The 23161-nt window shown below is 39.1% G+C and overlaps 1 protein-coding gene across 1 annotated transcript in view; it reads right to left on the bottom strand.

The window, feature by feature from the left end:
• The window catches only part of OTOGL (otogelin like), a 98310-nt gene extending 76086 nt beyond the window's left edge, over positions 1–22224 (bottom strand). Inside the window, exons 1-14 of the mRNA XM_065663903.1 lie at positions 22146–22224; positions 21145–21184; positions 20018–20066; positions 17815–17875; positions 15742–15840; positions 14057–14211; positions 11071–11192; positions 8837–9042; positions 5891–6018; positions 5194–5300; positions 2928–3034; positions 2108–2233; positions 1301–1409; positions 1004–1050 (exon numbers count right to left, since the gene is read on the bottom strand). Of these exons, the coding sequence (XP_065519975.1) occupies positions 1004–1050; positions 1301–1409; positions 2108–2233; positions 2928–3034; positions 5194–5300; positions 5891–6018; positions 8837–9042; positions 11071–11192; positions 14057–14211; positions 15742–15840; positions 17815–17875; positions 20018–20066; positions 21145–21184; positions 22146–22224 (1435 nt within the window). The remainder of the gene's footprint in view (positions 1–1003; positions 1051–1300; positions 1410–2107; positions 2234–2927; positions 3035–5193; positions 5301–5890; positions 6019–8836; positions 9043–11070; positions 11193–14056; positions 14212–15741; positions 15841–17814; positions 17876–20017; positions 20067–21144; positions 21185–22145) is intronic.
• Positions 22225–23161: the final 937 nt, after the last annotated feature.

The following is a 23161-nucleotide window of genomic DNA, read 5'->3' as shown; positions in this document are numbered from 1 at the left end:
CTTGTTACTGCACGTATGAAGAGGCTGCAGGTGGCTGTCCTTAGGGCACATCTATATTCATTTTTCAGTTCAGATCAAGATTGCACTCCTGAAGCAAGTCTCCAGTGATCCTCACTTACTGCACTTTCATTCACACCATGGGGCAGTGTCAGAGCACATGAACTAGATTAATTTTGGCTGCAAGTACTTCAGGAGATGCTCTGTGGGAGCACATGTAACCTGCTCCTGCTACTAACCGGCATTCAGTCCCTAGGACCAGACTACAGTAGTTATAATTAAACCCCACATGCACACACTATGCAGACAAGACACATGAAGTGGTTCTCAGTGTCAATTGTTTTACACTACAGATGCAACCTGTCAAGCTTTGCTTAGTAACTGTTAAGCCTTGTTCATTATCTCAGTCACAGGGGGCTCCTTAATTTGTAAACAATTCTCTCTTTCACAAGTTTCATAGTATAATCTCATCTAAGATACAGAACTGTCTAGGGAGTTTCACTACCCAACTAATGCATGTTCCCTTGAGTAATTTGGTACAGAGACATGTAATCTTTAAAGATAAGGATCATTATCCAAACATGAACTGCTGTTACAAGGGAGAAAATACAGCACACTGAGCATCAGAATGATGGGTTTCTTATAATAAGCATTACCATTGCACCTAGAAGCAAGGAGATCCTTGTACCTGGCCTTGGTATTGCAGAGGCAGTAGAACTAAGCCATCTGCCCCAAAAAACGTAGAGCATAAACAGAAGACAGAAAACAAGAGATGGATGTAACACACTGAGTTAGGGAAGCAAATAGGAAAAGGTAAAATTGATATGGTCAGGCAGTTAGCAGCTTTGTACCAGCTGGCTCACTGCTATGCTCAACATCCATCTGCTTAATCTTTCTTCTTAAATTAGCATACCAAGCCCTTGTATCATATTTGCTTCTGTTGTCTTCTGAAAAGTTTATCTCCTATGTTCACTGAGGAGATAAAAGAATAATGCAATACAGATACCTGGGCAATCATGATCAGTGCAGTTCCAAATGCCACCAATGCAAATACTAGAAAGAAAAATCACAAAACAGGAAATCAGTGTTCAGATCTTTAGCGAAAAGAGAAGCATTATGCTAACTAATATGTCTTGAATTCAACCTTTCCATAGATTAGCCTGAATATTTTAGTGATAGACAGGGCCAAGACTATAAAACATAGATACTAACTATTCTTTAAAATGCAAACATCACTATGATGTTAAACTAACATTGGGGAGCACTCACAGAGAGAGGAAACAGGCATGAGGCTTTCACATACCAGTTGCTACATTCTTGTTCAATTTTTGAGCCTACAGGGAAGGCAGTTCCATGATAAATACAAGGACAATTCGACACAGAGATACAAGTTCCATTTTCCATAATGAGACCTATTAGGAGGGAAGTTAACAAATGAGATGAAAACCAAGTTAACACTCTGGATCACTGCTTTTCCCTCATCTGACTGAAACACTCAAATCTGCCAGAAGGAGATTCCCACCAGTCTTACCTGGGGACCAACAAAAAGAGTTGCCCAGTGAGTGCAGAGAGCCCACAGTGATGAACAGTGTTGCTCTCTCAAAGCAGTTGTCACTCTGAAGGGCTGCTTTATGAAAAATGTCTGCCTTAAGCATGTAAAGCTGTATAGACTCAAAAATGGAAAAATTCTGGTATCACATATCTTTAGTCCTTCTGAAATAGGACTATTCATACTCCAATACCTGATTTTTCTTGAGTACAGGTCTCACATATTTGCTTCCTTGTACAGAGCATACATAAGACATACTCTGTTTAAAATAAATCACAACAGATTTTGGAATAATCCAAATAAAAACAGATTAAATATATGCAATATCTTATTGTAAAAAGCATTAGTGATGGCTCCAGATTTTAACTGATATTTCATTCAGAGAAATTTTTAGAACACAATAAAATGAGGAATCACGGTTAGAATAACAATAGCTAGAGCAGAATCTACAGTATTCATATTTTCAGGCTTTAACTTAAGCACAGTCTATTTTGACAACTTTATTGTGATGTTAGATATTAGCTTTACACATTTTATTCATATGAAATTGACAGTACTTACCATCTGGACAGTAACAGCCATCTAGGCAGTGTAGGTTGCTGCCAAGACAGTCTTTTTCAAATGTGCAGGTTGGTGGACAACAACTGATGCAGTCACGGTGTACAAAGCTGTCTTCACACTTCTCAGCTAGAAAAAATACATTGTACATTGAACATCAGTGCAATTTCTCCTTCCATACTGGAGAATTTCCTCTCTCAAATAAACAGTTGTGCAGTGTTCCCAGTATAGCTATATATTCAGACCAAGTGCAAAGGATTGTTTGGAGAGGTTTTAACTGACAAACTGGAGTGAATCTCTCATCAGTAGGGAAGTCTTTCTGTAGCAAATTCTTACATCACCCCTCCAAAACAAGTTATATTTTCTGTGACAGGGGAACGTGTGCTCATATCTCAGCTAGTTCAAAATCTCGTGCATGAGACTGAGCTGCAATTGATGGGTGGCAGTGGTACCTAGAAGAAGCTGGATTAACAGTATTATGTAGGGCCAGTAAAGGCTGAAAGGTCATCTGGGAAGAGGGGCAACATGAAATGTCTGCAGATGTTTGTTCTTTGTCCTAGAATATAATCAGCACACATGATGTTTCAAGCGATCTGTTGAAACATGAGTTTTTGTATGGATCTAGATCAGATCACAATGGAATTAAAATATTACTCTAGCAAGACACTGACTTCATTGTTTTCCAGCAATAGTGAAGCTGGCTGATCTACTTCAGTAACAGGTTTCAGTCCTATAGTGCCGAAGCTGTCAAGATAGAATTATTTGAAATGAATACATGGGGTATCTCAAAGGTCACATAGTATGCTTTGTAAAAGAGTCTTACTACAGGCAGGAAAGTCATCCCTCCAGTCCCGCACTGGGGATCCAGCGTGAGAGCATGCTCTAGCGTACTCTGTCACCGCCCTGCAGTATGTTTCATCATCATCTGCTCTGAAATGATAAAACAAATGATAAAACAAGAGAGTAACAAAGGAATTCAGATCCTATCTACAAATCTCTGCCACAGACACTGCTCAGGATTCTTCACACATAGCTGGCACCACTCAGTCATAATAGCATATAGTGAAAATACTATGGAAAGGAGCAAGCTATACTGAACACACTGTTGTGTTTTTATCATTTGGTAAAAACCACCATTCCTGCATGACGTGAAAACGCTGACCTGCACTGATAAAAGATATTCTGGTCCAACTAACAAGTTCAAGCTTCTCATTGCCTGTCAGCCCTTGAATATAGGCAAGAAGAGCCCTGTTGGCAGACTTCCAACCTTATGCTGAAGTGCTCAGCACCAGAAGCATTATCCACTGAATGCCGTAGACAGATTCAGGGATTTATATCACAACCCTGGGCAAAGGCATTATCTCTGCCTTAGCCTATACAGAAGAAGATGTACAGGATGCTCTTACCAGGACCAAGTAAAAAGATATTCATCAGTGTTAGGTAAACACAAATTTTGTTCAGATTAAGTCACACAAGATGAGATATCACCAATGTTTTTTTACTGTGAAAGTCCAAAAGCTCCCGTCACTCACTGTGAAGGACTTGATGCCAAAATGAACTAGTCATAACAAGACATTTCTATTATAAGCATGACTGGGACAGATCAGCTGAGTTTGTCTTTCAACACACAAGATCATGTTTCCAAAATTAATGGTCTTAAGACAATATTATATTGTGTTTGTATTCTGCTTTCAGCACATCTGTTATCAAATCAAACACCACTATACTCTTTGTTACAGAGATCAGAGTCTCTCCAGCTTTCCTTACCTAATCCAATTAAATGGATCTTAATAAAAAGAACACTTGGTATATACTATGACCCCACAAAAAAACTTCATAAACTGACACTAAGCCACAAGAAGAGAGGTCTCTTTTATAAATTAAATAAGCCTAAATTAATGAGGTTCTGAATCACAGAAACTTTCTTCGAGGTTTTTAACATTCACACAATTCACACCAACACACTTGTAAATATGCTCACAAAAATCAAATCTGCCTTTACACCATGACACTGATGCAATATCACATTTGAAAATTACTTCTTTTTAAATTTGCCTTTCATTATTCTTCTGCAAAAGTCACAATAAACTCCTGAGTTACAAAGAGACCACACAGAGGCAACTCATTTCTTCTCTGAGTGCAACCAATGTACAGATCATAAACTTCAGGAAGCACACTGGAGGTTTGCCTACAAACACAAATTCTTCCATCTTGACTTCATGGTAAATCAGGAAACTGAAAATTCATTAATAATGAACTAATGAGCTGTAATGGATTATACTGAGCAACTTTAGCTTTTAGTCTTGTGATTCTTTTGTATGTTTTTGGTTAAATTGATGATAATCTGAGAAAGCCATAATAGTATCTGGTAAAAATCCTGCTACTTATGACAATTACTTTTTAATTTAAAAAAAAAAAACACTAAAAAGGAAGTGGTACAGAGCTCAGTCAGCTATTCAATTAGACTCTGGAGCATCTCTTTACTTTGAATGACAAAAGCTAAACAGTAGTCTGGAGAGTTAACGAAAAAATACCAGGGTTCATATAATGCCAGCAGCTGAGGGGGTGTAACTCCCACCAAAGCCAGTGAACGATGAAATTCTTTTGACAACTGTGAATATACATAAGTAAAACATTTTTTAGAAATTCTTCTAATTTGAACCATAGTGCCCGTAAAAAAGTCCAGCTGTGCCGGACAAATGGTCCAGCTCCTCCAATATCATTAATATTTTCTCCTAGTATCATCTTCATGTATTTTTGATTCAGAGCCTCCAAGTACGAGTTTCAGGGGTTTTGTGATTAGAAGCTCCTCTTTTATCATTAGTGTTTCTCCATGGGTTTCTCTGCCATGTATTTGTGTAGTGTTTCATTAAGTCTATGCCAACCTTTAGCAATTGAAATATCCCTAGGCAGGCTTATTCTGTGCCCTTTGTTTCCACACTAAATCACCCACTGAGAAACCCCATCTCTTTCATTTTGAGCTTGGTTCTTCCTAACTTCTTTCAGTGCTGCTCAGTTCTTGCCTCCAACAAAAGTGTGAACATTCATTTCATGTGTCAAAAATAAACACAGAAGAGCTCCAGTCTTACCTGCAAAGATCATTCATGCAGCTAGAAATATAAGAATACGGATCTATGCTTTCATGACAGCTGAGAAAAGGAAACTGTAGGAATATTTGGCACTTGAGGAATATGTCCTGTTCATTAAGGAGAATCAGTAAACAACAGTTAGTAAATACTTTCTGCACGAGCACAATTCTTTTTAGCTTTGTTTCCTTAATTGAGGGTCCTTTAGATCCCCATTAAAATTTCAGAATCTCTTAGTCTCGTAATTTATATTTCCTTCATTAGTCTTCCAAAGGTTTGTCCTTTCTGCCTAAGCTGTCTTGATTGCACGCTGCTCCTAAACCAGCTGGGATGAAAAAGCATGAAATGACAAAAAAAATCATTTTGTGTCAATGCAGGAGATGAGCATGTTACTTCTGCAGGATTTCACAATTTCCAAAATAATAAGGTGTAAGATGCCAGGACTGGAAACTGAACCCTAGTTTACTGAAGCAAAGAAGAGCTCTGCCAGCAGAGCTGTGCCACTTGGCACATCTTATCTAAGCCTTTGTACCTCTAACCTAAACATCTGAAGATCTTCAGACATTTCCTAGCAACAGTCCTGATCTGAATCTTCCCTTTTTCAAAGCCTCAATTCATTTAAAGCTTTTTTCAACACAATGTATATTGCTAGATTCTTGTACCATCACTAGGCCATGAAGATTAAGAATGATTAATTTACCTCCGTGGATTCTGCATCAGCTGAGCAAGGACTGGAAAAATCTGAGGCGGTAGGTACACAAGCTACATCATCTGCAGTTTGCACAGCCCAGCTATTTGCAAATTCAGCAATATCTTCTGTATATTCACCTACTGCATGAAAATATTGGAAGAGCACCAGGAAAAAAAGAAAAAAAGCTGTCAATACAAACTCCAAAGATAACTTGGAAATTTCTGGTGTTTTTCAATGTGTTCATTGCCTCACTTACAGATATGTTCAGAGTACAGGTGGTGTAGAAAAAAAATTCTTTTTTAGTTTAAGCATTTTCTACTGCATTTAAATGAAAAGATTAAAAAATATATGACAATGCATTGGTTGGGGTTTTTTTAAGAGCAGTCAGTGGCAATTTTATTGCAAATATTCAAATAAGGATAAGCATAATGTATTGAATACTTAAGAAAAAATAAATTTCTTTAAAACAATTTAAGGCTTTCATCATGTTTCACAAATGTCAGTCAGCACTATTATCTCCTTCCATTTCCTTTGCTACAGAAAAGCCCTTAAACAAACACACCACTACATGCCCAGCGCTTCTCACAGCATGAGCATGGGAGAATTAATGAACAAGATGCATGACTGGAAGTCATGGCAACAGGCTGAGGAAGATACATGAACATACAAGGAGTTTGGCAATAAAGAAACATACATAATTTTGTGGAAGGAACTTAATATTATATTTAGTCCATATTTTTGTGGCAGGAACTAAATATTATATTTTCTCTATGTTAAGTGTTTTAAAAAGAGTAAATTGCCTACATCTTGAAGACCCTTATAGTAATTGGTAGCTATGCTACAATTATCTGTATCTGTGAATGGTTAGGAGTCAGGGTACTGAAATTAAATCAGCTGTATTTCTTTTCACACATCTGTACTATCCAAAATTTAATCTAACTGCTTCTAGAACAAGATGTACAAAGTTTGACACTGCAATGTGGAAAGCCCCAAAGCACACTAATCGGATATTTGTTCTTGGATCTCCACAAATAAACAAAGATAAGACCCTAACTACCAGTCTATTTTATTTAACAGCCAGGGAGACTTAAAGCATTTCTCCCCCTCAGACAGAACAGTTCTTTGCACAGAAAACCCTTCCCAAACACAAAAAACTGGGGTTTGATCTAGAGGTAAATCTGTTGACATAACTCTGCTTCTGCAAAAAAATATTGGAAATATTTTATTTACATTTCTACATGGCTTTAAAAAAAATTGTATCTCCTCAAAAAAAGCCACAAAATAAAATCACTGTCCTTGAAGCAGTTGTGTACACAAATACAGGCTGTATATTAGAGCAATACAAAAATCCCATTAAAGATGAAGGAAATGGAAAAGGAATTTGGTTTTAAACTGTGCTCTGAAATGGAGTATTACATGCCTTGCAGCAACTTACTTACTTGAGCCATTGCAAATACAGAACATTCAGAGTCTGGAAGATGCAGAATAGATATAAAGGTTTCCTTTATACTACTGGAGGAGTAATTTAGCTGGGGAAGATACATGATCATCCCAAATAACTTATAAGATTTGGGAACACTTAGAAAAATTTTTTGGCTTAGAAGTAATTTGAATTAGCAGCCTAGCCTTGTGAAGATATCAGAACTTCTTACTTTGTATTTGCACAGAGTCAAGGCCTCATGTTATACAATGGTTCAAGGTTAAAATGATTCATAGAGCTCTTGATTGTACACTACAGTAATACCATAATTTCTGATAAAGAAAAATGTTAGAAGAAATTATGATGGTGAAGAAATGTAGCTATGGAAATTAAGATATCTAAGAGCTGGAAGTCTTCTACAACTGATAATACATTTAAGGACATTGTAATTACTATTTTTTAGAGATCATGAGAATTCATTATCTCCCCAAATTCCATTTTTCTCCAGTATTACAGCTCACCAGTTTTAACTAGTTATTAAACACAGTATACTCTGCTGTGCAGAAGTTAATGCATGAAATAGGCAACTTACTACTCCCATGGCAGAAGAATTATGAGAAATATACATTGGGCACATTTTTAAAGACTATACAAAGATAGGTACACTGCATCTTCCTTCACTTAGAAAGTCAAAGAGCTTCACTATCTACCATTAAAAATGAAAAAAAACCCCCAACCAGGGGAGGGTGAAAATAGTTTCAGTGTGGTAACTCCTGTGACATAAGAATATGCAGGTTCATGGGACAAGATTCACTCAGCAATGAATGGTAACAGTAAAACAGTCCTGTCTTTGTTTTTATCAGAGGCTGGGAAAAATATTCCTCACATTCTCAAGCTTGCTCTTTTTCTGTTTTGGTTTCAGTTTGTTGGTTTTTTTCACATTAATTGCAAGTAGGACAAAAATCCCTATGGAGTAGTCCCTACATAGACTACAGAACGTTTTACCAGCTTAGCAAGTCATCTCTGCCTCAGACACAGCATTGGGCAGATCCTTATCCTACAGGGTAGTCAGAGGCCTATGATACTTCATGCCATGTATGGATACAAGAGACTACCTGGAAATAGCTTTGAAATTTACATATTTCAATTGGCACTTCTATGATGCTCATACAAAGGAACGAGTGGAGATGGTGCTTTTTGCAAATATTACTATTTTGGTTCTTCTCTCTCTCTCCACCTTAAAACATAGAGAAAACCACACGCATTTGTTAATTTATTTATTATTTGAAGGCACTTTCATCAGCTAAGATAAATATGCCCCAAGTACTTTGCTGAGAAAGAAGAGACTTAAGCATACGTTTAAATACTTTCTTGAAACTTTTCTCTTAGCAGCTTTAATTATAAGGATGAGTAGAGCAGATATCCTATTTTCTACCGAAAGAATTGAAACAGGACTCTACTTTTTTACAGTATTATATTTAAAGTGAGCATGGAAGCTGTTTGCACAAGAGTGTATTTCCAAGCTACTGACTTACTGTTTTGCAGTTTCAGGTCATCGTGTTTATTGCCATTAAAATCTCCGCAGAGGCCACAAGGTTTTCCCTTTTGATCTTCTGTCAGCTTAATATAAATACCAGAGTTTCCATCCCAAGCAAGAGAAAAACCAAAGGTGGTCTTCACCAGAATATAGTCAGCCAGTCTCTCAAAGAAAGCATTTCCAATTGTCTGAGGCAACACTAATCTGAAAAAATAAACGGCCTGCTTCAGATGAGATAGGTTAGTGCTAGAAGAATGCCACATAAAACATCACCTTCTAACTCACTAAGCCCTCTTTTCCAGGTGTATACAGTCATTTCCATTCAATTCTTCATCATGTTTTTCTATATTTTCTTCTGTTTATTTCTCTATATGCAACATCAAAAATAAATGCTGCTATGCATACACCTATTGGTTGTACAAATTAGAAGCCTGAAAGAATAATGAATCTTCATTTTCAAAGCCTAGCATGGGCACATTGAAGAATACATGACTTCATGAGCCTGCTGCATTTTGTGAGGAGCTGTGTGTGACACTATGACCACCAGCAGCATTTTTGGTCACAGATTCATCACTGGGTTAAACATAGAATAGAATCATAGAATAGTTAGGATTGCAAAGGAGCTTTATATCATCAAGTTCCAGTCCCCTGCCATGGGCAGGGACACCTCGTACTAAACCATGTTACCCAAGGCTCTGTCCAACCTGGCCTTGAACACCACCAGGGATGGAGCATTTACAGCTTCTTTGGGCAACCCAAGCCTCACCACCCTCACACGAAAGAACTTCTTCTTTATATCCAATCTAAACTTCTCCTGTTTAAGTTTTAACCCATTACTTCACCTGACTGCCATGATTTTTCAAATATGATGGACAGTGGCTTAGCAACTTCATTCGCCAGCTCCTTCAGGACCCACGGATGGATTTCATGAGGTCCCATGGAATTGTGCACGCTCAGGTTCTTAAGATGGTCTCGAACCAGATCCTCTTCTACAGTGGGCCTAAGGTCTTAATGTTCACAGTCCCTGCGTCTGCCTTCCAAGACTTGGGTGGTGTAGTCAGAGCATTTGCCAGTGAAGAGTGAGGCAAAGAAGTCATTAAGAACCTCAGCCTTCTCCAAATCCAGGATAGGCAGTTCTCCCGATAGCTTCCAGAGAGGGCCCACATTGTTCCTAGTCTGTCTTTTATTTTCAGTGTACCTATAGAATCCCTTCCTGTTATCGTTCACATCCCTAGCCAAGTGTAATTCTAACTGGACCTTAGCTTTCCTAACCTGGTCCCTAGCTTCCTGGACAGCATCCGTGTATTCTTCCCAGGCTGCCTGTCCTTGCTTCCACCTTTTATAAGCCTCTTTTTTCCCTCTAAGTTTCCTCAGCAGCTCCTCATCCATCCATGGAGGTCTCCTGGCCCTCATCTGCAAATGGAGGAATTTACAGGACAGAACTATTGACCAAAATACTGTGTATCATCTTCCTCCTTTGGCCAAAGACCACTGGACAATAAAATGGCAGTACAGATCTAATCGTAATCTTCCAAAGTAGTTTCTGTTGGGATGAACAGGATCACAGTAGCTATCACTCCCAGATGCTAACAGATACAACATTATATCGAAGATTATGGCCACAACTCTATGAAATTTCCTGTACTTTATTAACCAGTAAAACATACTTATGACAGCCATGCATTCATCTTTTTACTTGTTAAAAAAAAGGTAAATGTGAGGGTTTGATGTACCTCAGATACGGTTTGTGGATGTTTTGCCCAAAAAGGGGCTTAAGATCTTTGATTCAACCAATTCAGGCTTGTCTAGAAGATTACGTCTTACATTAAGTATTGCTACCAAGAACAAATAATAACTGCCTTGATAAAAATGGTATCAGAATGCAACAAGGATTAGCTGGAATTGCCTGATACAACTTTGTCTATACAAAGTAGGGATGGGTAATTGTCAGGTTGCAGCTGAAAATTTGAACACAAGATTCATGTGGGAAGTGTACACTGTCCTCATTCAGGTATTACATCTGCACCATTACATCTGCTCACACAAAAGCTCTGTCAGAGCAGCACAATATAGAACAATGAGCAATCAATAAACATATATATCAAGCCATTTTCTCTGGCTGGTGTAAAAAGCATTAATTTCCCAAACTCCACACTATCTTTTTGCAATTAAGACCAACCATTTAAAATCAAACCATTAGAACACATTAAAATCAACCATTAGAACACTTACCTGATTCCATCTTTTCTTACTTCATGTCCTGAAATAATTATTTCTTCTTGGTTTGAAAAAAACAAGCTGATGGACCTCTGACAAGTATATACCGAACCATAACAGTGAGGACTGTTATGAACCTTAGAAAGGAAAAATATGCACACAATAAGAATAAATGTTTGTTCTCCATAATGTCTTTGTGCAATTTTTCATAAATTCATATATGATATTCTTCATTTCTATGCACTAATTACTGAAAGAGTTTTACAAATAAATACTTAGAATATAAAAAAGTTACAATTACAAAGATATGCAAAACTAGAAGTTCACGCTACTCAAAACTACTGAGAAATACAGCAAGAGTTTAATAGCACAAATCATCACAAGACAGTGGGTGAAGTACTGGGTGACATAGCCAGTTATTTTATGTAGATGAACTTCAGGGACATTGTAGTGAGATAGCTTGTAACTGTCAATGTAGGGCCTTGTTAATTGCACTGAGGAGACAATCCTATTGCTCTGTTTCTAGAGGTCTGATCTATAAGAGGGAACTACAAACCAATACAAAACCTCAGTGTAATACCAGCATTCTCCATGCCAGCTGATATTGCCACCAGCTGAACTACAGCATACCTTCCTGAACCATTCAGGATTTGTTGAGATTTTGGATGTCTACTCTTTGTCTACTGCATGTCTACAGTTTGATGGCAGCCAAGCAGATCTTGCATAAAAAAATGTGTAATCAGACCTTGAAACCAGCATGATAAACTAGCACTCTTCATTTGTGTAATCTGGCAAAAAGGAGGCTTCTTTGCACTGCCAGCCTTCTGTATGGCAGACCATAATTCCTGCAGAAAAGTCCCTGTTCCCAGACATCACATAGCTTTCACTGGCCAGGATGTTCTCCCAGGACTTGAAAACTGGGGGTTCATATTTACTCTGACTGATGATAGCAATATAGGTCTCCAACTCTCTGTGCATATGCTCTAAACATTTAACTACACAGTTAATTACACTCACGTAGTCTGAATGGATTTTAAGCACATACCTACTACTCCAATGGCTTGAGCAAGACTTCAACAGCTTTCATTATTGTCAGTGAAGCTGAGCCACCCAAACCTGTGGGATGCCCTAGACTATGGTCTGTGAGCTGAATTTAGACCACACTGATGAGACAGAGGAATGAGTTGCAGTTTTAGGTACCTATCATTTAGGTAAATTAAAATGTAGACAAGTTTAGATAGCTGGAATATGATTCCTATGAGTGTGTGTCACTGTTATCTGAAAAGAATGCAAGTTGCATTGCCAGTTTATTTGACAATGCTATGAAGCTAAATAGGTTACTAACTGGGAAACATCTTGCCAACATAGTAAAGGAAGCTACAAAAGTAACTAGAGCTATCAGGCTTTTTAGAAAAGATCTGTTGGTAGACACATACAGTGGTAACACATACTCAAATTAATCTTCCTAAACTGACACTTAATCCTGGAAGTAAAAACCAGTTACTGTTTCTCAGAGTGAAATAAACCAAAGGAGGGAAAGCATAAGAGTTTTCACTTACACTTTTTACTTACAGTTTATACTTATGTGTAAAGATAATAATAACTAAAGACATCATAAAAGTTACTTGTTCTGATGAATGGTTTTTATGTAAACCTGGACCAAGACAGAAACACAATCAAGGAAAATTAAATAATTCTTGTATTCCCCTTCTAGACAGGTGGATTATTAAAGCCAGAAGGACAATAATGTGAGGATCAGACAAAGTTCTTGGCTCTCCATTGCCTAGCCTGTAGAGATTGCATTGTTTCAACCTTACTTACGACTTTTCTGAATAAACATTTTCAGCTTTTATCAAAGCATGACATTTATTCCAGCAATCGAAGGTAGTATCTCTCTTTCCAGAGCAGCTAAAATTCATTCAAATTTTGATTCTAAATTTTAATATAAGCTTGGGTTTTGGTACAGCATTTTCTGAAAAGTCCTAAAAGACAGCTGCACACAGAATCCAAAGAATTAAAATGAAATCTTGGAAGACAGATGTACCAGCATCTGTCTATAACCTGAGTAAATAGAAACAGCAGATTTATCTTCACTAGATGATATTATCTGGGGGAAGAGGAGGTTATGTGTTTGTAAAGGAAAACTAGTCCTTGGAGCAGAAATCAGCATCTAGGTCTGCCCTTGCCCCTGGGGGCACTTTGACCACTAGGGCTCAGAATTAGGATCCCTCTTGTCTCCTCTCCCCTGCCCAGTCAGCCCCAAATCCCAAACTGTGTGTAAAATGTAATACAATGAGCTCATATCCTCTCCCCACAGTAAGCAACAGCCTGATAAATAAGGCATCTTCCTTCAAAGAGGGTATAGGTATGAACTCTCCCTGACCCAAAGTCATTAACGACTGATACTCAGCAATTTGAGGAAATTACTAAAAAGAGTGCTTTCTATACACAGGTGAAGATGAAGGCTTTTGAGCTGTTAATCTTTGCTGGATGACATAGAGGTAATCTAAAATTAGAATGCAAATCCACAGAGGGGACAGAGTTTCCCATGGGCCATGGAGGCAGCTCTCCATAAGCATGTCGATGGCTGTGAATTGGTACCCAGTATGCCTGGGAGCCCAGCTCTCAGGCAGGTGATAGCTGCCTGCACTTTACTCAGCAATTCAAATTTTCTTATAACCTGACAGCTAAATTTTATTGCTGTTTCCAAGGTCTGCTTTAGGACTTTCACTTCCAGAAAAGAGAGATCAGAGATCCTTTTTAGGATAGGGGGAGTAAGAAATACTATTTTTAATATACTGACTGTTGATTATGATTTCATCAGTGGTTTCAGTTACTGCACATAGGCTTAGACATTTTCTAGCAGCTCAGTTTTATATTTAAGTAAGCAATGCAACAGCCTGATCCACTTATTGTCTCTCTATTTATTTTACTTACAATGAAATTCCTGTAATACAGGAATACTCAGTGCGTTATTTCTAGCATATGCCCACATACTTACCCAAACAGTGTACTGCGGTTCTGGAGTACTGCAGTCTTTTGCAAAAATATAGGAGCAGTTTCCTGGGACGTAGTAGTAGATGCCATCAAATGTTTCAAAATGATACTGTCCCCACGATTTGCAAATCCCATCTCGGTCTTTACCAGTGTTGGGTACTGGAGAGAACACATTGAGCTTACAAGCAGCACAGTAAAGAACCGACAAGTGTCACAGGCATCTACAAAAATAAGAGCTCAGAAAGGAAATAAAAGCTTTAAAAGGAAATACATAACAAGGACAAAAGATAGCCTAATTTCTTCAAATTTAGTCAGTTTTTATTTTTTTAATCCTTATGATGCGGTTTTAATCATGTGAGATCGTTGTAAGTTTTTCATTTTCTTCAGTGGAGACACTTAAATTATTACATACTTCACCTCGTGAATCTCAACAGTACCTCATGAAGTTCAACATTGCGAAGTGCAAGGTCCTACACCTGCGTCAGAGCAATGCCAGGCACAGCTACAGGTTGGGCAGAGAAGAAATTGAGAGCAGCCCTGCAGAGAAGGACTTGGGGGTGTTGGTTGATGAGAAAAATGAACATGAGCCAGCAGTGTGCGCTCGCAGCCCAGAAAGCCAACCATATCCTGAGCTGCATCAAAAGGAGCGTGACCAGCAGGTCGAAGGAGGTGATCCTGCCCCTCTACTCTGCTCTTGTGAGACCTCACCTGGAGTATTGTGTGCAGTTCTGATGTCCTCAACATAAAAAGGACATGGAAGTGTTGGAACAAGTCCAGAGGAGGGCCACGAGGATGATCAGGGGACTGGAGCACCTCCCGTATGAAGATAGGCTGAGAAAGTTGGGGCTGTTCAGCCTGGGGAAGAGAAGGCTGCATGGAGACCTCATAGCAGCCTTCCAGTATCTGAAGGGGGCCTATAGGGATGCTGGGGAGGGACTCTTCATTAGGGACTGTAGTGATAGGACAAGGGGCAACAGGTTTAAATTTAAACAGGGGAGATTTAGGTTGGATATGAGGAAGAAATTCTTTACTGTGAGAGTGGTGAGACACTGGCACAGGCTGCCCAGGGAAGCTGCGAATGCCTCATTCCTGGAAGTGTTCAAGGACAGGTTGGATAGGGTTTGGAGCAACCTGGTCTAGTGGAAGGTGTCCCTGCCCATGGCAGGGGGTTTGGAACTAGATGATCTTAAGGTCCTTTCAAACCCTAACCATTCTATGATTCTATGAGAAGTAGAGGCAAGAGATTTAGGTCTACTGCAGATCTTGGAAGACAATTCTTGTTAGTCCCTACACACAGAAACCAGAACCCCGCACTGGTTCCAGGAACCAGTGCATTGAAATAGCTGGTAATTTTATTTGAAATAAATCACTATTTGTTAGAAAATGTATTGACTTTTTGGTTATTCAGCTACCTACAAAAAAAGTCGGCTGGCTACTGGTGTACTAGGCAGTGATCAATCTGTTACGGTATCTATGCATCGTTACAGCTCATGTGCTAAAATGTAGGGATTCCTAATGTTGCTTTTTATATATCCTTAATGCATATCATTTTAATCCTATTAGATATTAGTGGAATGACAGTCCTATCACAGGGGAATCACAAATATGCTGTTAACAGTGTTGTTTTAAAAACCTGCACCTTAAGTCTCACTTGAAGCTGAAACTTGACTCATTGGGCCCAGAACTCACCAATTTGGCATCTGCTTCCTTGAGCCTGAAATAACTGACAGTCGCAGTCACCTGCCTCTGTGCAGGCTGCTCCATTAAGGCACTCCAGGGGACATGAACCTGTAAACAAGCATAGCAGCCTTTTAGTAGATACAGTATTTTGCAAACAGGCTGAGAGATCCACATTAAATCTGTTTATTGTTAAATCATAAGCAGTTATATCAGCTAAGAAAATTAACCAACAACAATCTCCAGTTTTTAACATCTACTTAATTTTATCCTTTGTGTTCCTTGGTTAAAAGAGAAGCAAGGTTCTCTCCCATTTGGTTTGAGACTTGTAAACTAACAAAGGAGCAAAAGGTCAACCTCCTCCCAGCAAACAAAAGGTCAAGTTCCCATGTAAAGAAACCAAATCCCAGTCCTGCTGATCTTGAAATACACAGGACACAGATTATTCTAATTGACTAAATTCAGCACAGTTTATACATATGTCCAGCTCCTCCCTCCTAAGCATTACAGCAAAGGGTATAGTCAGCTTCTGAACAGTCCAGAATATAGAATTTACAGAGTAAAAAACAATTATAAATAACCTTCCTTCCATGCTAAAAAAAAAAGGTTATTTCTGCATAAGAGGTGACTGGAGTCAGAGACTCTGGATTCCATGGGAATGGCTTGTTTGGTATTATAATTAGTAATTGTTTCCAAAAGCAGTTTCATTAAGGGGTTTTATAGCCTGTTGGGAAGCTTAAGCCTCACTGTCATCTAGTAATCATTTGCTGAGGTGTGTTTAAATCATAGTTCCTGAAAAAGTGAGGAAGAAAGGTAGCCCCTTTCCCCACAAAAAGCAAAATTTCATCAGGTTTTGCAGATAGTTCCTTTCCTTCTTGGGGGAGCATGAAAACCCTAGATATAAATGCTTACAATCTTGCTGACAGATTAAAAAAGCATTACGAAAAGCAAGAAGTAAATTACATAAACAGGCCCTTCCATGACATGGTAAAGCTGCTAATGACATTAAATGGGAACAAAATGGGACCTTCATAATTAAGCACACACAGAAGTTACCAATGACTAAGAACATCAGCCTTCACTGTGAAAACTCCTTTGCATGCTTAGTTTTGAATTTTTTCCATTTAAGAACTGCTTTCCAAATACACACAGATACTCTGAAAATACTGACAAAGCAGAAAATGCTGTTTATAGAACAGCACTAATGTGGAAAACTTCTTTGTTGTTGTTAGAATTGTGAGTTGTAAAATTACATGTATTTATTTACATGGAAAAACACAACAGAAAGCACCTACCCAGACATACATATCTTCCAGGAAGGATACCAAAGTTCAGTTGGATACAATGTACTTTTCTGCAAAACAACTTCTGTAACTTGGACCTGCTTTATGTGTTTGTACAATGCTAAAAACCCTCCAGGAGCAGCTGCATGCTCGTTCCCCGTACACCCCTGTCCCTTTGCATAACCAGTTACATGCCTCTCAGAGCATGCTTACATCCTCTGCCAAAGACAGAAAAGGGGGCAGAAAACAAAAATTTCAATAGAACTACACCTCTAAACTTTTTTTTTTTTTTAAGTATTGGTTTAGTTGGCTGTTCCTGGTTTTGAAAGTATTTTAAAAGTATTATTTTAACAGGAATTTTCATACAATCATAGAACTGTTTGGTTTGGAAGGGACCTTAAAAATCATCCAGTTCCAAACCCCTGTCACTAGACCAGATTGCTCAAAGCCCCGTCCAACCTGGCTTTGAACACTTACAAGGATGGGGCATTCACAACTTCTCTGGGAAACCTGTGCCAGTGTCTCACCACCCCCATAGTGAAGAATTTTCTCTCAATATCTGGCCTAAATTTCCCTTCTGTCAGTTTAAAACCATTCTCCCTTGTCTGGTCATTACATGCCCTTGTAAAAAGTCCTTCTCCAGATTTAACATGGATAAAACAAGTAAATAATACAAGGCACGGTTCTGTAGGGGACACAATGAGGAGGGCTTCCACAACTGACAGTAACACAGGAGAGCTGGTGGGAAGGCAACATTTTCAGGACCATCTCTCCTCTTGCAAGTGAGGAGCACAGCACTGACCTCCTGGATGACTCCTTGTCAAGGCCCCATGAACGTGTGACCGAACAGAGGAAGCTTGAACCTGTCAGAGAAACATAAAAGAAAAATCAGGATGTTTGTGCTTTAGAAATGAGCCGATATGAGCTTGAAGCCCTGCAACCTAACACTGTGTTGGGACTTCTAATGCAGAAGAATAATCTGTGGCTCGGCCAGCACATTGAACAGTCATGGGTGCTGAAGGAGGGATTGGCAGCATGAGCCAGTGTGAAAGATAGTGACTGCAGCAACCAGCACCATGGGGAGGAGAAGCATGGAAGGATACAGCTGTGCTGTGGAATCACCAATGGCCTCCTTTCCACACCCTCCAGCACCAATGAACCAGGAAGACTCCACCTGAGAAGTTTTGCATACACATTTGGAAGGACGAGTAACAGGACAGAGAACACTTCTGCCCTTTTCACTGTGGTCAAATACCAGTAGCTGGAGGGCTCAAAGATGTGATATCCATCCATTTCATCCTCTCTCCTAGATCTTTCTCTGTGCTGCACATTGTGGCCACTTCAGCTGCAATGGATTTCATGCCCTCCTTGAGATCCTTCAGAATTGCATTTTGGTTCGCCCCAAACAAAAGAGGAGGTGGATCTGCCTGATTTGCTCCCTGTCTCATTTAGGAACCAAGGAACATTGGACTATAAGGAAGCCCTGGATTGGACCCGGCACTCTGCTACCGCGGCTTATCATGTTGCATCATCTCTTCCAAGAGCTGATCCCATCCCAGGCTGAAAGTACTCAGGGATTTTTGCCCCCACTAGGCTGATTGGAAAATTTATCAGGGTGAAGTGCTGGGTAGTTATATATTTCATGGCCAGTTTAAATCCTTTAGCTTTATAAAGTTTGCCCTTTTGCTTAAATAGCTCCCTTCTCTGTGGTTATTTGTCCCATTTCTGATGCTCTATGAGAAAATAGTTAACCCTCTGTGCTCCCACAGACGTAAATGCCAGCCTTCAGCTGCACGAGTAAGCAAAACAAATTGTTTAAGTCTTTACTTGTAAGTTAATTTCTTTCTTCCCTCCTGCCACCAGTCATTCTCCACTTCTGGAGTTTGAACTAATGGATCTCAAAGTGAACAGCACCGCACAGGGAACAGGTTAGGTGAAGTTTCCCTAATGCCTTGCACAATGACATAAAAACTTCCCTTTTCCAAATGGAAATACTATGTAGGACGAATCCAAGTAGCACAATCCATCTAAAATCAACTGGAAATGGACTTCATCAAATCACTACCTGAATGGCCCCCGCACCAAAACTATTCCTGGTCTCCATGGCCTGCTGCTAGCCGGAGAGAATCCTTTCCCTTCCTGTACAACAAGACCCGTGTCCATTTACCCTGACAGTTACCCAGAGCTGTCCTCATCTGGAAAGCAGTTTTTGGCCTTTACGCTATTTCAGGAAGGCAGAGTGCCCTTGCTGCGAAAGCGCTTTCCTGCTGAATGCCCTCCTGAGACGCTGTGAGTCCTGAGGGCCTGTTTTCCTCAGGGGCTCAATTCACCTTAGTGCAGCATTTCTGGCTTGGCCAGGAGGCACATGGATCTCAAAGGGACTTGGAGAAAATCACCCATGGTTCAGCTGCGGGCTCCCCACAGGACCATGAGAAGCGATCACTTTGGGCGACCCATCTGTCCTCACCAAGCAGGGTTACAAACCCTGTTTGGGCTCTGTAGCCTGAGATGTGTACCAGCAGGGGAATGATATTCCCCTGTTTACTATTAAGTTTCAGCACAACATTGCTGAGATACAGCATTGAGGCAGCAGTGGACCAGAGTGGTAGGCACCAGAGCTGGGCTGGAACCACCACGGCACCACATGTGGGGGGAATCCTCACTGGTTGTGCCATCATCATGGCTCCCACTAAACTAACAGCTTTCCAGGGCCTTCTGTTCACCCTCAAAACAGACAAAGGAATCGCAGGTTTATTTCCCGTGGTGTGTGTCAGTCAGCTCATCAGTGGGTCACCCACCAGCCACTTTGCTGAGAGAGGATGAAGGCACGAGGGCATGGGCTCAGGAGGGGGGTGAGCAGGTATATAGCTGCTGCTCCTCAACACTGCCCTCCTGTTACCGCTGCCCTTCTCATCACAAAGGCTCCTTTGTAAGCATAGCAAAGGCCCAGAGCAGAAAAGCAGGAAGGGTTTTCCCTCCCTCCTGCTTTTGGAGGTATAACCTACCTCGGCTGTTACGAGATCTCTCGTCTGTTGAGTTGCATTAAAGTCATTTCTGGAAGAAAACAAAAAGGATGTTGTATAATCAAAGGTCCCCGGAGCAACCTGAATAAGCAGCTCCCCAGAGAGAAGTGTTTCTCTCTGATTACCATCACTTTATCAAAGCAGTCTTTCTTGGGATAACATTCAAAAAGGCGGGGGTTTTGTTTCTTTTTCTTTTTTGCGTGGTCTCATTTTACAGAATTGGGCAGCACTCTGGTATCTGCTTGCATAGGGAAGTACCTGGACCTTGTGGGGAGACGTAAATAGGCAAAATAGGCTTACATGACAGGATACAAAGTTGTAAAGCAGCTTCATATTTAATTGACGCTGGGTGTGAGTGGCTGCGAGTTCCCTCAAGTAGTATTTGAATATACCATGATGGTACTTGCAATAGCAAGAGATAACTCTCCAGCTTTTATTGCCTCAAATTTCCGATTAAGATTAGAAACAAGGGCATCAAACTACTTAGTTTTATCAACAGTCGAAGATGGCATATCATCTGACATGCGTTCACTAGATGTGTTAGACATCATTAAACATCTGAAGCTATGTCTGACTGGGTGCTTCCATTGAAATCGATGGCATAGTTCACATTTAATTCAATGGGATCAGGAACATTCCCTAGTTTGGGTTTTGTTTGGATTTTAGCTTCTACATGGAAATTTGTATTGAAAATGTTTATCTTAAGGCTGTATGGCACTTACTTTTCTGTGCTTCAAATAGCAGCTAGGATTTTATCATGTAATTAAAACTGCTGAAGGATACTCATTTAATGTATTTTTCCAGTCACAAAATCATGATCTCATCCTAGTTTCATTCCATTATTCCTCTAAGCTTTCACAACAGCATAGAAGTATCACTTTTCATAAGGACCTACATTTTTCAAACAATTTTCAAACAAAGGACCCATGCCCTTCATGTAAAGTCTTTGAAAAGAGTTGTAAACATTTTGAAGGTGTGTTTTATGTACATGTACATGACATTTTACATGTCAAACTCAAGGCTGTATTTTACTTTCTAATTTGCACTGTGTCACACTTTTTCATTCTTGTTCTGTTTGTAGGACTTAACAAGTAAGGAAAAAAACTTACCTTGAATTTCTTCTCAAAAGAGAAAGCTTGCAATAAGATCCTGTAGATTAAAAAGTCACCAAGTTAAATGTTTTTTCTACGGTTTGTCAAGTTTAAAACAACTCTATTGAATTTTGTTCTTTAATGATCCTAAGTTTTCCAGAGCACCTTCACACAAACTTTTTCTGTTTCCAAAGGATTTAGCACTACATGCTTTTCTTCCTGAGAGTTTGACTCTCAAATACTGACCATCAAGTTCCCATCATCTCAGCTCTGGTACATGCTACCAAGAAAAAAAGCAAAAATTTCATAGTTCTTCAGAGGCTCAGAACGAAACTGATAAAATACAAGAGGTGCTCAGAGCTTTCCAGAATCAAACTTCTGTGGTGGGTACCTATAATCGTTTTCCAAATATTACTTGCAAGACTCAACTCAAAATCATAAAAAGTGCTCTGGAGTTCAGGGTTTTTAAAACAAACAATATAAAACCCCCTGCTTTTTTTCTCATATTGCCTTAGAAATCTTTATAATTACCACAAGAAAACTATCTACAAGATTCATTTGTATAGAAAACAAGATCATTTCTATAACTAGGAGAGCCATTATTCACCCTTGCATTCTAAATATGTTTAAACAAATGGCAGGTGCAGTCTGCTCAAACAAAATCATACTCCATTGAAGTTCATTAGGTGCTTACTCATCTGACAATAATAACAAGATGAAAAAAAGTCTAAATTTTTTTTCCTAAATAATTGTTTTGTAACAAATTCAGACATAAAAATGTATCTTACAAAAAGAAAAAAGAGCTGTGTTTTAGTTTCTGCAGTTTCTTTAGTGAGAGAGAATGGCAATATACAGTATTTTAACCTGTGTTAAAAAACTTTTTCATGTATGACTCCAGAAAGGGTCAAAAAAGTTGCTTTGCAATGATACAAAAAGAAGAAGCTGTAATATTAAAATATTTAGGAAAACAAATCCCTGTAAAAATTAGCATTATATAGAAAATGGAATAAAGTTCTTACCTTGCAAAGAGGACAGCAGTGAATGAAGCATGAATAGACTCCACGGTATCATTAAACTGAGTTTTCCCACAATGTTCATTTCAGTATAACTTAGTAAGAGGGAATTTATCCAAACTAATGACTTTGATTACGATGGCATCTTAGAAGTAGGTATTTCTACAGTGTGTTTAAGTCCTTTAAAAGCTAGATAGTTGGGTGCATTATTTAAAATAATGCAATGCAAAAAAGGAAAAGAAGAGGAGACATCAAGTTTGGTAGCTACACACAGCTTCAGGAGCTTTTCAAGCGTTGCATACTACTTTCTGGCTGCATGTCTCTCATTAGTAATGCATAGTGACTCTTCAGCAGAGTCTGTATTAGTTACACTTTGACTAGACCTGCGAGTATTACTCCCCTGTTGAATTGAATTGGCCCTTTATAACATAGCAGACAATGACACAGAAATGTTGCCACAACATGATAGTTTGAGAGTTCCTTCGGTCGTCACACACCTTTGTGTGCTTTGAGGCTTGCACTGAGCGTTGCCCTTTACTGCTTATTACAGTGAAATACCTTTGCAAGACCCTGCAATGATGCTACTCTATAAACTATAACTAAATGGTTTGAGAGAGTAACATATAATGTTCCTTATCTGTCCTAAAAGGAGAGACGTGAACTTCCATTTCACCCAAATTAAAAATTATTATATTTTAAAATAGAAAAATCTTACCTTCTTTACCCTAATATTAACAGAATCATTAAAAATTGTGCTTTTAAAGACACATATAATGCTAACTGAACCTCCTGCTACTCATGTTATCTTGAGATTGGGATCACTAGTAGTCTAAGGATAATTACTGCAAAATGACATGTGTTATCACACTATGCTGTGTTTGGAGTACCTCTTAAGAATTAATTTATTATGGTTGGATCTGAGAAGCTGACATTCACATAATTCACATTTCAATAGGTTTTTTGCTTTGTTTTTACTTCTGACTATCTAGGGATAGATAGAGACCACCAGAGTAGTCCGAAAT

This window comes from Lathamus discolor, chromosome 1, assembly GCF_037157495.1.
Source record: "Lathamus discolor isolate bLatDis1 chromosome 1, bLatDis1.hap1, whole genome shotgun sequence".
Taxonomy (NCBI): Eukaryota; Metazoa; Chordata; class Aves; order Psittaciformes; family Psittacidae; genus Lathamus; species Lathamus discolor.
The sequence above is the reverse complement of the archived record's forward strand: the minus strand, read 5'-3'. Positions and strand labels throughout refer to the sequence as shown.